Source organism: Culex pipiens, chromosome 1 (assembly GCF_016801865.2).
Source record: "Culex pipiens pallens isolate TS chromosome 1, TS_CPP_V2, whole genome shotgun sequence".
NCBI classification, from domain to species: domain Eukaryota; kingdom Metazoa; phylum Arthropoda; class Insecta; order Diptera; family Culicidae; genus Culex; species Culex pipiens.
In genome coordinates, this window is record NC_068937.1 from 64,315,078 (window position 1) to 64,330,221 (window position 15,144).

The 15,144-nt window shown below is 40.3% G+C and overlaps 1 protein-coding gene across 1 annotated transcript; it reads right to left on the reverse strand.

Moving 5' to 3' along the window:
* Nucleotides 1-11,201: 11,201 nt before the first annotated feature.
* LOC128093849 (AN1-type zinc finger and UBX domain-containing protein DDB_G0268260-like) lies at nucleotides 11,202-12,366 on the reverse strand. The gene is made up of 3 exons (XM_052711695.1): nucleotides 11,971-12,366; nucleotides 11,362-11,417; nucleotides 11,202-11,310 (listed from the first exon to the last, which is right to left on the reverse strand). The coding sequence occupies exons 1-3, from the start codon at nucleotides 12,364-12,366 to the stop codon at nucleotides 11,202-11,204; spliced, it is 561 nt and encodes a 186-aa protein (XP_052567655.1).
* Nucleotides 12,367-15,144: the final 2,778 nt, after the last annotated feature.

Here is a 15,144-nt window from a genome sequence, read left to right on the forward strand (position 1 = left end):
GGCGCCGTCGCTCTGTGCCTTACTCAAACAGGGCGGCGAAGTCCTTGTAGTTAAAAGGAAGACAGTGGTTGGTCTAGTACCGGCCGACAGATATAAAGTCAACATCGATTTTTTTATATATTTTACATTGGTGTCCTGTTGCAATACACTTTTTGAATTGGCGCTGCAAATCGTGTTGAATAGCGCCATGAAGGGGGGCGTTAATTCGGAGTTTGAGCGAATTTGAGATTTTTGCGCAAATGAGAGTTTTGGCGTAAATCGGAAGAGGGATGGGCCGTTCACTTGTGAAGCGTAAAACGGGGTTTTAGTGAAGAAGTGTAGCAATAATTGCTCAAAACAAGTTTTCTTTTTTTAATATTATGAGTAGTTTTCTACGATTTCGCAGTTTTTTTTCACGATTTTTAACTTTTCATTTTTTTGATTTGGATGAAACTATACCATGCACCATGCATTCTCTATGTCAAAAGAAGCAATTTTGCATCATTCGTTTTTCTATACAAATGTACATAGTGTATATACAATTCTGGGGGCTGGTCATATTAAATTTATATGCAAATGAATGAATTTATATATCTTGACAAGGGATTTTCTGATCGATTTGGTGTCTTGGGTAAAGCAAAAAATCCGATTTTTTATGTTTTAGGGGACTAAAAAAGACATCTTCGGAGCTTTAGTGATGGTACAAAATCTGGTTTAAGAGATATGATTTTTTTGAAGAAAAAAAAAACGAAAAAGTGGACAAAAAAGGTTGAAGCAATTTTGTTAACAAAATGTACCGTTTTCAGGTTGAAGCTAATTTTAGGACTGCATTTTCAATTCATTTTAAAATAATACTTCTGGAATTCAAAGTACCTACCCCTAAAAAATATTTTTGAAGAGCCAAGCAAATTTTGTACAATTTTCCCTCTGAAACTTTCAAATCGAGCAATTTGATTCTGAGATACACAATCTCAAAGAAATCAAATCGATGAACTTGATTTTTTCTAAGTGTTAATCCATTGCTGCCCATTTTTTCGATTTTTTTTTTAATTTTCCCTTGTCATTTTGAGCAACTTTTGTTCTACGAAAAACTTTACTTCTCTTGATTTATGTTGTTTTTGTTCGATTTTTAGTTTTTATATTTGCATTTATAGCCGGGACCGTGGTGTAGGGGTAAGCGTGATTGCCTCTCACCCAGTCGGCCTGGGTTCGATCCCAGACGGTCCCGGTGGCATTTTTCGAGACGAGATTTGTCTGATCACGCCTTCCGTCGGACGGGAAGTAAATGTTGGCCCCGGACTAACTTAAAAAGGTTAGGTCGTTAGCTCAGTCCAGGTGTATGAGTCGTCTCCCTGGGTCCTGTCTCGGTGGAGTCGCTGGTAGGCAGTTGGACTAACAATCCAAAGGTCGTCAGTTCGAATCCCGGGGTGGATGGAAGCTAAGGTGTAAAAAGAGGTTTGCAAATGTCTCAACAATCCAAGCCTTCGGACACTTAGTTTCGAGTAGGAATCTCGCAATCGAGAACGCCAAGGCAATGCTGTAGAGCGAATAATTTGATTTTTTTTTATTGATTTGCATTTATCTTGTTTAGTTGATATTTGTTTTTGGTAGTATTTGGCCTATTTTAGCACCTAATTTGTCATGTTTTTTACAGCCAATTTTTCATTATTTTTTTGTATGTTTTTCATTTTTTTTACTCTAGAACACACCATTATCATTTAAATTGTTAAAAAATGCTTAGAGGTATAGTCTGAGACAATAGAAAAAAAAGTACAGAAAATATTAGTGAAAAACACAGCCAAGAAAAACAATCATTTTTTAAAACATTGGTAAAGTCACATAAAACAAGTCACACGTTCAACCCTAAGAATTTATCAAATTCTTTCATCAAGTTCTTTTTTCCAATGCTTTTTAAAGGTCGAAAATTGGTTAAAAAATTGATTTTTAGCGAATTATTAGATCGAACCCCGTCTAGAGGTGGGGTTGGGTTGTAGCTGGATAAACTGAACGTGTTCAACTGATCATAACTCGGACTTACTAGTCCGTTTTTCAATCGACCTTTCTTTGCATTCCCTATGTCAAAAGAAGCAATTTTGCATCATTTGTTTTTCCATACAAGTCTCCATACAATTTTGAGGGCTGGAATGGGTATGTAAACGTATGAAATTTTGTATCTTTGGACGGAATTTTCTGAAAATCTGAATAATTAGATAAGAAACTTCATTTTTGGGTCAAACATTTGTAACAGACTGTGGCGGAGTCTGTGGACTCGCCCTTTGCGTCATTAGTCGTGTCATCGTATTGACAGTTTAATGTCCGGTGTAAATAAAGAGTCAGTCTGATTTTAACCTGTACGTAAACGGTCGTTTTTATTTCGATGCGCCCTCATTGCGATTATCCACACTGGTGACCCCGACGACTAAAGTTAAAACTGAAGGCAAAATGCCAGAGGCCGAAACAAACACGGATGCGAACGAGGAGGCCGCCGGAGCCGAGAATGCCGCCGTGGCCGCATTGGTAGCTGTGAGGTTACCCGATTTCTGGCGCAACGACCCCGCCATGTGGTTTGCACAGGCTGAGGCCCAATTCGCCCTGGCCGGCGTTGTTCGGGACCACACGAAGTATAACCACATAGTGGCCAAAGTGGACCAGCAGACAATTTGCCACATAGCGGACTTGGTCACTGACCCTCCTCTAACCAACAAGTATCCCGCAATCAAAAGTCGGCTCATTTCCCGTTTCGTGATGTCACCTCAAGGCAAACTCGAACAACTTCTCGGTTCGTGTGACCTCGGTGACATGCGTCCCACACACCTGCTGGCCAAAATGCAGGAGCTGTCAATGGGACTGAACGTCAACCCCGAATTGCTGAAGATGCTGTTTCTCCAGAGGATGCCGGCGAACGTCAAAGCGATACTTGCCATCAGCGACGGGAGTTTGACCAAGTTAGCGGAGATGGCGGACAAGATGCTGGAGTCGGCGCTGAACGTTGCCGCTGTTGCTGCGAATCCCGGTCCAAGCAGACAAGCCGTATCAACAGCTGCGCACTCGGAGGATATGTCAACAGACGATTTGCGCGAACAAGTTGCTTTCCTGACGGCGGAGGTTCGGAGGATGCGGACAAGATCAACTTCGAGGGGCCGATCTGTATCGAGGTCCGGGCGTTCTGCGGAGGAGATCTGTTGGTACCACAAGAAGTATGGTACTCGGGCCACAAGGTGCCGAGAGCCGTGTCAGTTTTCAAAAAACATAGTGATCGTCCACGTGTTTCGGCGGAGGTGGGCGGCCTATCGCAAAGTCGCCGTCTTCTGATCTACGATCGTTCGAGCAAAACAAAATATTTGATCGACATCCAGCTTCACGCCGCAAATGGGAGCAACATCAAGGTCTACGGCTCCCGCTTCGTAAACATCGACCTTGGCCTTCGAAGGAAGTTCTGCTGGAATTTCCTGATTGCGAATGTGGGGATGGCAATAATTGGCGCTGACTTCCTCGCAAACTTCGGTCTTCTCGTCGATTTGAAGAACCATCGCCTCACCGACGGAAAAACAGGACTGCAGTCATCGGCCGGATTGACATCTGCGGCTGTTTTCGGCGTGACTACGGTTGGGTTCGACCATCCGTTCCGAGACCTTCTGCAGGAATTCCGGGTTATCACCGTCCCGAACTCGATGCAAACAGCTGCAAAGCACGACGTCAAGCATTTCATCGAAACAAAAGGTCCCCCCGTTGCATTCAAGGTTCGTCGCTTGGCACCGGACAAGGTCGACGCAGCAAGAGCGGAGTTCAAGGTTATCGCGCGCTCAATAAGGTGACTGTCCCAGACAGGTATCCTGTTCCTCATATACACGACCTTTTGTATGCGTTCCAGGGAAAGTCCATTTTTACAACGTTGGACATGATTCGCGCCTACCACCAAATCCCTGTGAACGAGGAGGATATAGAGAAAACGGCCGTAATCACACCGTTCGGCCTTTACGAGTTCCCCAGGATGCAGTTCGGCCTATGCAACGCGGGGCAGACCTTTCAGCGGTTCATGCATAAGGTGCTCGGCGACCTGGACTTCGTCGTCGTTTACATGGACGATATCTGTATTGCATCTGCCACCGCGGCGGAGCACAAGCAGCACGTGCGGAAGGTTTTCGAGCGCCTACGAGATTTCGGATTGGTCATTAACATGGCCAAAAGCAAGTTCGCTCGGGAACAAGTTGAGTTTCTCGGCTACGTCGTCAGCCACGAAGGTGTTCTGCCGCTTCCGGATCGTGTGAAAGCTGTGAGCGATTTCCCGGAACCAGCGACGGTGAAAGATCTGCGGTGGTTTTTAGCGCTCTTGAACAGCTACAAGCGATTCATCCCACATGCTACCGATGTCCAGCTTGCGTTGCGAAACCTCATCCCCGGGAACAAGAAAAACGATACCCGAAAGCTCGTTTGGACGGAGGAAGCCCGATCAGCCTTCCGGGAGTGTAAGCGGTCTCTTTCGGAAGCCACGTTGCTGCACTATCCGGATTCCAGAAAACCGCTGGCATTAATGGTCGACGCTTCTAACACGGCGGCGGGGGCAGCTCTGCAACAGCTGGATGGCGCAACCTGGAAACCCTTGGGTTTCTTCTCAGAGAAATTTTCTCGAACTCAACAGGAATACTCAACGTTTGGCCGTGAGTTGCTAGCGGCTAAGAGAGCGGTCGAGTATTTTCGATACATGGTCGAAGGCAGGAAGTTCGTGGTTTTCACCGATCACAAGCCGTTGACATTCGCGATGGCTTCGAATTCCAACAGTCGCCTTCCACACGAGCAGCGCTATCTGAAGTACATTTCGTGCTTTACGACCGACATTCGACACATCAGCGGTAGGAAGAACGTTGTGGCTGATGCACTGTCGCGGGTTGCGACAATTTCGATGCCTTGTCCGATTGACTACGAGCAGATGGCGGTGGACCAGGCTGTCGACAACGAACTGCAGCAGCTGTTGACTTCGGGCACGTCGTTGAAGCTGGTGCTGAAACAAACCTCGCTTGCTACCAAGCCACTCTACTGTGACGTCTCCGTGGACGGTAGAATTCGACCGTTTGTCCCTGCGCAGCATCGTAACTCCGTTCTACAGTTCCTCCATTCGATAGCACATCCGGGAATTCGAGGAACTCGTCGTCTGTTATCTGACCGATTCGTTTGGAGTTCTATGAACAAGGATGTGAGGAGCTTTGTGAAGTGCTGTGTTGATTGTCAAAAGTCCAAAATTCACCGGCACACCCGAGCACCCTTTGAATCGTTCAATCTTCCCAAAGCACGTTTCCGACACATACACGTGGACTTAGTCGGACCCTTGCCCCCATCGAACGGTCAACGGTACCTGCTCACCATCGTCGACAGGTTCACACGATGGCCCGAAGCTGTTCCACTTGCCGACATGACCGCCGAAACCGTCGCGTGGGCTATTTGCTCGTCTTGGATAGCACGATTTGGGGTGCCGGAGCAGATCACAACGGACCAAGGGAGACAATTCGAGTCGCAGTTGTTCCGTGAACTGGCGATGCTAACGGGTTCCAAGCACACGCGGACGACGGCATATCATCCCCAGGCCAACGGATTGGTGGAACGGTTCCACAGGACGCTAAAGGCTGCAATCATGGCAGTTGATTCTGCTCACTGGGTGGACCGGCTGCCCATCATTCTGCTGGGACTGCGTTCTGCGCTTCGCGAGGACCTCGGCTGTTCGGTCGCCGACCTAGTCTACGGCCAGCCATTGCGACTTCCCGGTGAATACTTCGAGCCTGCTACAACCGGAACTCTGCAGTCGGACTTCGTGAAGCAGTTGCAGCGCGCAGTTGGGCAACTGAAGCCGCAGAAAGTGATGCATCACGCAAAACCATTAGTGTTTGTTCAAGATGAGCTATCTAAATGTAGTCATGTTTTTGTTAGAATTGACGCAGTTAAACGCCCCCTTCAGAGACCATACGATGGACCGTTTGAAGTTGTAGAACGACATGAGAAGTTTTTAGATTTGTTGATTAACGGAAAGCGACAGCGCATTTCTTTGGATAGATTAAAACCAGCTTTTTTGTGTGACGAAAACGTTGCAAATCATCCACTAGATGATCCTAGCACCAAAGTTACCCCATCAGGTCATAGGATCCGCTTTCTGGTGTAACTGGGGGGAGTACTGTGGCGGAGTCTGTGGACTCGCCCTTTGCGTCATTAGTCGTGTCATCGTATTGACAGTTTAATGTCCGGTGTAAATAAAGAGTCAGTCTGATTTTAACCTGTACGTAAACGGTCGTTTTTATTTCGATGCGCCCTCATTGCGATTATCCACAAGACTTTTTGAGTATAAAAAATGAAAAAAGACAATTTTGAATATATTTCCATCGATTCCTTGACTTTTCCGAAGAAACGTCCTAGAAAATCGATAAAAAGTAACAAAGTTGCTACATGAAACAAAGATATATTCCCAGAAAATGTTCCGAAAAGGCACCTCTCTCATAAACAAAATTTAAAAAATGATAAAATAATTAACATATTAAAAAAAATACTATCAACGCCTGAAAAGCACCATAGAAATGATAAAAATATTTTGAAAATAAGATTTCAAAGAAAGTTTCACAACACGTAAAAAAAAATTATGAAAAAAGCTAGCTTAAGCAACATAAAAATGATAAAAAAAAATTGCACCTTGTGATGGAATAAAAATGTTAAATAAAACAATTTGACTACCTTTTTGAAAATAAAATTTCACTAGAGGTGCCCTCATGACAAAATAAAAAAATGAAAAAAAGTAGAGCAACATAAAAAAAGATCAAAGATATTTTGAAAATAGGATTTTACCAGTGGCGTTTTGTTAAAATAAAAACAAAATAAAATTATTTGACTATCGGCGCTCCTCAAGCTATAAAGACTGTTCAAAATGAGTCAAACAAAGTTTGCCAACCGGCGCAAAAAAATGTTGTAGCTAGAACGCTTAACAGAATTTTTATTTTTTTTATGTTACCGTACGCCAAACTTTGTTTGGCTCTTATTAAACAGTCTTTATGTTGCAAGAGGGGCGTCGATAGTCAAACTTTTTTTTGTTGAATGTTTTAATTTTGTCATAATAGCGTTTCCAGTAAAATCTTATTTTTAAAATATTTTTTTATCATTTTTAAGGCTTTGGGAAAAGATTATTACTTTTTTTTCAATAATTTTACCAATTTTTTTCCCCACTCATAAGGGTGCCTCCAGTAAAACTTACATATTGAGAATTTACATAAAAATGATTACGTCTTAGGAGCGCCCCCGTTCCATTTTCCATATCGAGAATTTGCATGATTTTTTTAAGTCGTGAAGGCGCATTTTTCATATTTTTTCAAATTTTTCATATCGAGAATCCGTCAAATATTTCATAATCGAGAATCCATAAACCACGTGGACACTTTAGGGGGGGGGGGGGGGGGTATGGCGATTGTCCACGCTCCATACAAAAAAGGTTTTTTTTGTATGGACAATAGTCCACGAAGAGGGGGCAGGGGGCGGGTGAGAATCCCAAAAAGTGTCCACGTGGTTTATGGATGGTCCCAAGGGCGCTTCCAGTCAAATTTTCATAACAAAATTTGCATGATTTTTTTAAAGTCGTAGTGGCGCCTTCAATTAAATTTTCATATTGAGAATTTTTATAAAAATGTTTAAGTCATAGGGGCGCCTCCAGTCAAATTTCATAATATGAAATTGTATGATTTTTTAAAGTCGTAGGGACGCATCCATTAAATTTTTCATGGCGAAAATTTTCATGATTTTTTAAGTCTGTACGACAAATTATAATATCAAGAATTTTCATGTTTTTTCAAGTCATAAGGGCGCCTCCATTCAATTTTTCATATCGAGAATTTGCATGATTTTTTAAGTCGTAATGGCGCCTCCAATTAAATTTTCATATTGAGAATTTTCATAAAAATGTTTAAGTCATAGGGACGCCTCCAGTCAATTTTGATAATAAAAAATTGTATGATTTTTTTAAAGTCGTAGGGACGCATCCATTAAATTTTTCATAGTGGAAATTGTCATGATTTTTTAAGTCGCCTCCTGTCAAATTTATAACATTGAGAATTTGTTTTAAAAAATTAAGTCGTAGGGGCCAGTTAAATTTTCATAAAAAGAATTTGTATGATTTTTTTAAGTCATAAGGGCGCCTCAATCCAAGTTGCCATATCGAGAATTTGCCTTTAAAGTCGTAGGGGCGTCTTCAGTCATATTTTTACATTGCTAATTTGTATTTAAAAATAATTCATAGGGGCGCTTCCAGTCAATTTTTCATATCTAGAATTTGCATGATTTTTTAAGTCGTAGGGGCGCCTGCAGTCAAATTTTTAATGTTGAAAATATGTTGAAAAAAAAATAGGTCGTAGGGGCTCCTCAAGTTAAATTTTGAAAATTTTCATAAAAATGTTTTATTCATAGGCATAGGTCAAATTTTCATAAAAAGAATTTGTATGATTTTTTTAAAGTCATAAGACCCCCAAGCAACACACTTTGTCAGATAAACGTATTTCCAAACTGGTTGTATAACCGATCGGCCTCGTTACCACAACTTGTTTTACAACTCCTGTGCATTGGAAAAAGCGCACTTTTTTCTGTTATATAACTTGCCAGGATAAGATGCAAGTTATCAGAGTAAGTTGTACAAATGTATTTGACAACATTGTGCTAGCTAACAAGAGATTCAACGAAAAAAAGGGGGCGTGGTTAACGGCTGTGCTGTCAAATCAAAGCGCACACTGAAAAGGAAAGATAGATTGAAAACAGTTGTCTAACCGTTACCCAACTTACATGTAAACAAACAGTTCTTATTAGAATTTAAATCAACGACGAAGCCAATAAGAATAGTATTTCTGACTATTTTGGTACGCTTGTTTCTGCCCGATTTATTTAGAAAAAAATAGAAATTTTATGAAAAAAAAAAAACCTTTCGCAATCTCTAACTGTGATTCTTGTGAAACCCTCTTCATAGCGAACTTTTAGATTTTCCTTTTTGATGAACTTCGTCTTTCCCAAGATTCGATCCGATGACTTCGACGATTTGTTGTTATCTCCAGGGTAGGTCCAGGCGCGCTTCCACATCTCTCCACGAGGCTTCATAGTAAACAAGCTGGCCTAAACATCAATAAGAAGGCTGCTGTCAGCTTTGTTATACAGCAGTGAGCTATACAACTTAACTCCAGAAAAGGCTGTCATTGGAAATTAAGTTATATAAGTTTTTTTCATGTCAGTTTTTATAACTCAATTATGTAACTTTGTTGTAACAAACCGTTTCAACTGTCATTTCGATTACCGTACCACGGAGTAGCATTGAAAATTGGTGTGATTTTAATTTGTTGTTTTCTCTTTCACGAACTCCGTAAGCTGATATTTTTTGTAGCTTTTACCGGCGATATGTTTATAAATAATCGGTCAACAATTGAAATTATTGCAATCTTCGACAAATAAACATTATTGAAACTCTAAATACCTCACGTACAAATTTACACCACCTAACAACACGCAATGTCAAGTTGAATATGTTTGTTGATTATCAGTTTTATAACATATTCCCCGATAACATTTGTGTAACAAAGCGAGAAAACCTAAGGTTATTTTTAGAATGGTTAGCCACGCCCATTTTTCAGAAGATGCCGTCACATGACAATGTTAGATAAGCGGTGAAACAAACAGTGCAATATTATTCTTATTCAACAAACTGTTTTCGAGGAAAATATTGCGTGAGGATTTTCCCTATGTTGTGTTTTAAAGTTGGAAAAGAGTGAAGTTGACTGTGTTTAAATACTTTTGTGGCACAAAACACGATAGTTACATAAGTCAGTTATACAAGCAGTGAAACAAACTGTTATTTAAGTTACGTTCAGATTTTTTCTCGTATGTTTATCAAAAACAATTGTCTAACTATTATTCAACAGTCGACAAGTTATGAGTGCTACTTGGGCCGCCTCCAGTTAAATTTTCATTATAAAATTTGTATGTTTGTTTTAAGTCGTAGGGGCGCCTCAAGTAAAATTTTTATATGGCATATTCGTATTGAAAAAATAATGTCTTAGTGGCGCTTCCAGCTAAATTTTCATAATTTTCATAAAAATGTATTAGTCATAGGGCCGCTTCCAGTCAAATTTTACAAATCGAGAATTTGCAAGATTTTTTTAAGTAATAAGGGCGCCTCCAGGGAAGTTTTCATAACAAAATTTATATGATTTTTTTAAAGTCGTAGGGGCGCCTCTATTTAGTTTTTCATATCAAGAATTTGCATGATTTTTTTTAAGTCGTAGGGGCACTTCCAGTCAAATTTTTATATTGCATATTTGTATTGAATAAAAAAATTAAGTCTTAGGGGCGCCTCCAGTTGAATTTTCATAATTTTCATAAATATGTTTTAGTCATAGGGGCGCCTCCAGTAAAATTTTACATATCAAGAATTTGAAAGATTTATTTTTAAGTAATAAGGGTGCCTCCAGCCAAATTTTCATAACAAAATTTATATGATTTTTTTAAAGTCGTAGGGGCGCCTCCATTCAATTTTTCATATCGAGAAATTGCATGATTTTTTTAAGTCGTAGGGGCGCTTCCAGTCAAATTTTTATATTGCATATTCGTATTGAAAAAAATTAAGTCTTAGGGGCGACTCCAGTTAAATTTTCATAATTTTCATAAACATGTTTTAGCCTCCAGTCAAATTTTTCATATTGAAAATTTGCATGATTTTTTTTAAGTCATAAGGGCGCCTCCGGTCAAATTTTTATATTGCATATTCGTATTGAAAAAGATCAAGTCTTAGGGGCGCCTCCAGTTAAATTTTCATAATATTCATAAAAATGCTTTAGTCATTAGGGCGCTTCCATTCAATTTTTTAATATCGAGAATTTGCATGATTTTATTAAGTCGTAGGAGCGCCTCCAGTCAAATTTTCATATTGCATATACGTATTGAAAAAATAATGTCATAGGGGCGCCTCCAGTTAAATTTTCATAATTTTCATAAACATGTTTTAGTCATAGGGGCGCCTCCAGTCAAATTTTTCATATCGAGAATTTACATGATTTTTTTAAGTCATAAGGGCGCCTCCAGTCAAATTTTCATAACAAAATTTGTATGATTTTTTAAAGTCGTAGGGGCGCCTCCAGTCAAATTTTCATAATTTTTATAAAAATATTTTTGTTATTAGGGCGCACGCCATGGCGGAAGGCAATTATTATTGAAATTGAATGTACCTAAAATGTGTTGACGTTGCTGGGATTGTTGTTGTTGGAGCTGGATATGCTGTTGGTGTTGTTGCTGCTGGGATTGTTGTTGTTGATTATGTTGTTGGTGTTGTTGTTGCTGGGATTGTGAATGTTGTGGATTTTGTAATAAGTTGACTGGTTGTTTTACTAAGTGTTGTGCAAGCTGATTGTGGCACAGGCGGTGAAGCCGGTCGTTACGTTGTTCTAAGTGGAAATTGTTGTCAAAGAAGCTGTAATCGAGCTCGTAATCGATCTCATCGAGGTCGTCTGTCCCGGTGTAGCTGGAGCGCCTATGTTGCCGACGCCGTTTTCGCTGATTGGCTTTACGTCTCAATTTAGATTGCTCCTTTCGGCGTGCTGTTCGGATATCGTAGTCAGTCCAGTCAGCTTTCCATAGCCGTTTATTGCCGAGTGTGCGCCATCCAGAATTGTCTTTAAGATTGGGACTACCTGAAGCTGAGCTAGATGCTAACTCATCAGCGAGAGTTTCGTGATGAGCCTCGGTTTGCTCAGTACCAGCCGGGAGATTGGCTGAGATTGCCTTAATCTCCTCGAGGATTTCATTGACAGCAGGACCAGGGTCACGCCCAGACAAAAAAATCAACTCCGTGTTGATATTCTTAAGTCTTTCACCGATCATGCTCTGACTCTCACCAATTTGCTGAGTGACGGAGGTCAGTGCGTCGATTTTGACCAACGTACTGGCGTTGTCCGCTGGTGCTACGTCATCTAAAATTGACGAAACTTTTTTGCATACGTTTAATGTAGAGTCGTCGATTTTTTTATCCAGTCTGTTGAGTTGCTGCTGCATTTCGCCAAGGAGGGTGGCAATGCCCTCATATTCATCTTGAACAACTTCGATTTTGTTGTCCATTTGCTTGAAGGCATTGCAAGCCTTAAAGTTAGCATCAATCAGAGCTTTGATATCGCAAGTCAGCTTTTGCTGTTGCAGGAGAACGGCGCGAGTTGTGACTTCAACCGAAATAACTCCCTGGCAGTCTCGGCACAGCGGGATCATATAATTAGTTATTTCGTTCTCGTAGTTCCTCTGTGTCCCAGCGCACGCAGCATGGTAACTTCTGCCACACGAACCGGAACACTGCATCAAGTGCGATGCGTCGGTGATTTGGCAGTTATTGATATGGCAAGGCATGTTTCGCGAGTTGAGAGGGTTAAGTCGACACAAAAAAAATGAATGAATTCGCGGTTTATGCTTACACTTCAAAAAGCGCGCGGAACGACACGGACTTAATTAAAAATGCGACCGATTACCACGACAGCTCGATTACGACTTTTCAGTTTTTTTACTGTATAAATGGAGACGCACGGTACTTTTGGTTACTTTGCGGTTGCACAGCACCTCCCTAATCCTTTTAATTGCAATGGATACTGATCAAAGGGGTCGCCCATGAAATATTTCACAATATTTAAGGGCCCACCCACCCTTACAACCCCCCCCCCCCCCATCCCCCTTATTTATTTAACAAAGACAATAACATTATTTTTAGTATGAGGCGTCATCCATCAAGTATGGCACACTAAAATCAGCAAAAAATAACCCCCTCCCCCCAATGCCACACATTGTCACGCTGATTACGTCTCTCCCCCCCCCCCCCTTGAAAAGTACGATACGTTTTGTACCCTAATCTTGTTTTTTTGTACATTTTTATTTATTTTATAATTCTGAGTTCAATTTAACAGCTTATCATTTTTATAGGATATGTTTTTAATTTTTGTTATTGTTGAAATCACGATTGATGATTCAAGTAAGTAAGTAATGATTTAAGTATATAATATCTATCATTAACAACTCTGTTTCTTAATGCCTTTTATCATGTTTGATTTATGAGTTACGTTTATTAAACATCGAATTACTATAAGTAAATATTTTACAACCGTGGTGTAAGGCTAAGCGTGGTTGCCTCTCACCCAGTCGGCCTGGGTTCGATCCCAGATGGTCCCGGTGGCATATTTCGAGACGAGATTTGTCTGATCACGCCTTCCGTCGGACGGGGAAGTAAATGTTGGTCCCGGTATAACCTAAAGGTTATGTCGTTAGCTCAGTCCAGGTGTAGAAGACGTCTCCCTGGGTCCTGTCTCGGTGGAGTCGATTGTAGGCAGTTGGACTCACAATCTAAAGGTCGTCCGTTCGAATCCCGGGGTGGATGGAAGCTAAGGTGTAAAAAGAGGTTTGCAATTGCCTCAACAATTGGGTACTAAAGCCCTATGTCAATATTTATGTACAACGGTTAAAAATACGATTAAAAACCTTTTCTGATCACTTTTTTTTTAATTTAAATGCAAAACACATTTTTGATAAGACAACATTTTTTCGATGGATCAACTATGGTCCCCTTGGAACGAGCTGTCAAGTAGGAGCTTTTCTGTCAAGAAGGACCACGAGGTTAATTTTTCAAAATTGATTTAAATATCCATTTTAAACTCTTTGTGGTCGTACAAAGGGTCATTGTACTCAGAAAAATAAGCTTTATCGCTGTAAACAATAATATCAGCAATCTAAGCTTTATTTTAGGACCCAATTAAGCCTTCGGGCACCTAGTTTTGAGTAGGAATATCGCAATCGTCAAGGCAATGCTGTAGAGCGAACAATTTTATTTATTTAGGCCTGATTTTTCAAATGTTTTATATAAATAATGTACTTGTTGTACCTTATCCAATAAAAACACAATGAACCTTTTTTGCAGTATGCCGAGAATCGCACTATCTAACACTCGTCAGCCAAATCAACCGTAAATTTTGTTTCTTTTTCTGCTAATCGGTTGTGCTGAAATTAGTCGAGCTAGGTATATGCAACTAACTGTGTAAGGATACCAAGGGTACTGGAAATAGAAAAAAAATGAAAATTCAGGCTTAAAATATCTACAAAAAGTTATTTGATGTTTGATAAGCTTAACTCATAAATCAAACATGATACAAGGCATTGATTGAACTCAGAACTAAAAAAAGTAAAAATGTAAAAAAAACAAATTACATAACGTGCCGGACTTTTCAAGGGGGAGGGGGGGTTGCATGACAATGTGTGACATAGGGAGGAGGGGGTTATTTTTTGCTGATTTTAGTGTGCCATACTTTACGTTGTATAATGTTAATGTTATTATCTTTGTTAAATAAATTAGGGGGATGGGGGGGAGGGGGGGTTGTACGGGTGGGTGGGGCCTTAAATATTGTGAAATATTTCATGGGCGACCCCTTTGATCAGTATCCATTGCAATTAAAAGCATTTGGGAGGTGCTGTGCAACCGCAAAGTAACCAAAAGTACCGTGCGCCTCCATTTATACAGTTAAAAAACTGAAAATGACAAAAAATCGAAAATCCCTAGGTGAAATATTTTCTAGGTCACAGATATCGAAAAGGGACCCTTTTAGCTACCTTTCCACGAAAAAACATTTTAGGTACATTCAATTTCAATAATAATTGCCTTCCGCCATGGCGTGGGGCGCCTCCAGTCAAATTATTCATATCGAGAATTTGCAAGATTTTTTTAAGTCATAAGGGCGCCTCCAGTCAAATTTTCATAACAAAATTTGTATGATTTTTTTTAGTCGTAGAGTCACCACCATTCAATTTTTCATATCGAGAATTTGCATGATTTTTTTAAGTCGTGGGGGCGCCTCCATTCAATTTTTCATATCGAGAAATTGCATGATTTTTTTAAGTCGTAGGGGCGCTTCCAGTCAAATTTTTATATTGCATATTCGTATTGAAAAAAATTAAGTCTTAGGGGCGACTCCAGTTAAATTTTCATAATTTTCATAAACATGTTTTAGCCTCCAGTCAAATTTTTCATATTGAAAATTTGCATGATTTTTTTAAGTCCTCCGGTCAAATTTTTATATTGCATATTCGTATTGAAAAAGATCAAGTCTTAGGGGCGCCTCCAGTTAAATTTTCATAATATTCATAAAAATG

What these genes read in the sequence shown, in the direction of transcription:
- LOC128093849 (XM_052711695.1), bottom strand. Translation starts at nt 12,366, where the DNA reads ATGCCTTGCCATATCAATAACTGCCAAATCACCGACGCATCGCACTTG. An exon ending in TCGACGACTCTACATTAAAC is followed by an intron (nt 11,418 to 11,970) that starts GTATGCAAAAAA and finishes ATTTCCACTTAG; the next exon opens with AACAACGTAACGACCGGCTT. An exon ending in ATCAGCTTGCACAACACTTA is followed by an intron (nt 11,311 to 11,361) that starts GTAAAACAACCA and finishes TCACAATCCCAG; the next exon opens with CAACAACAACACCAACAACA.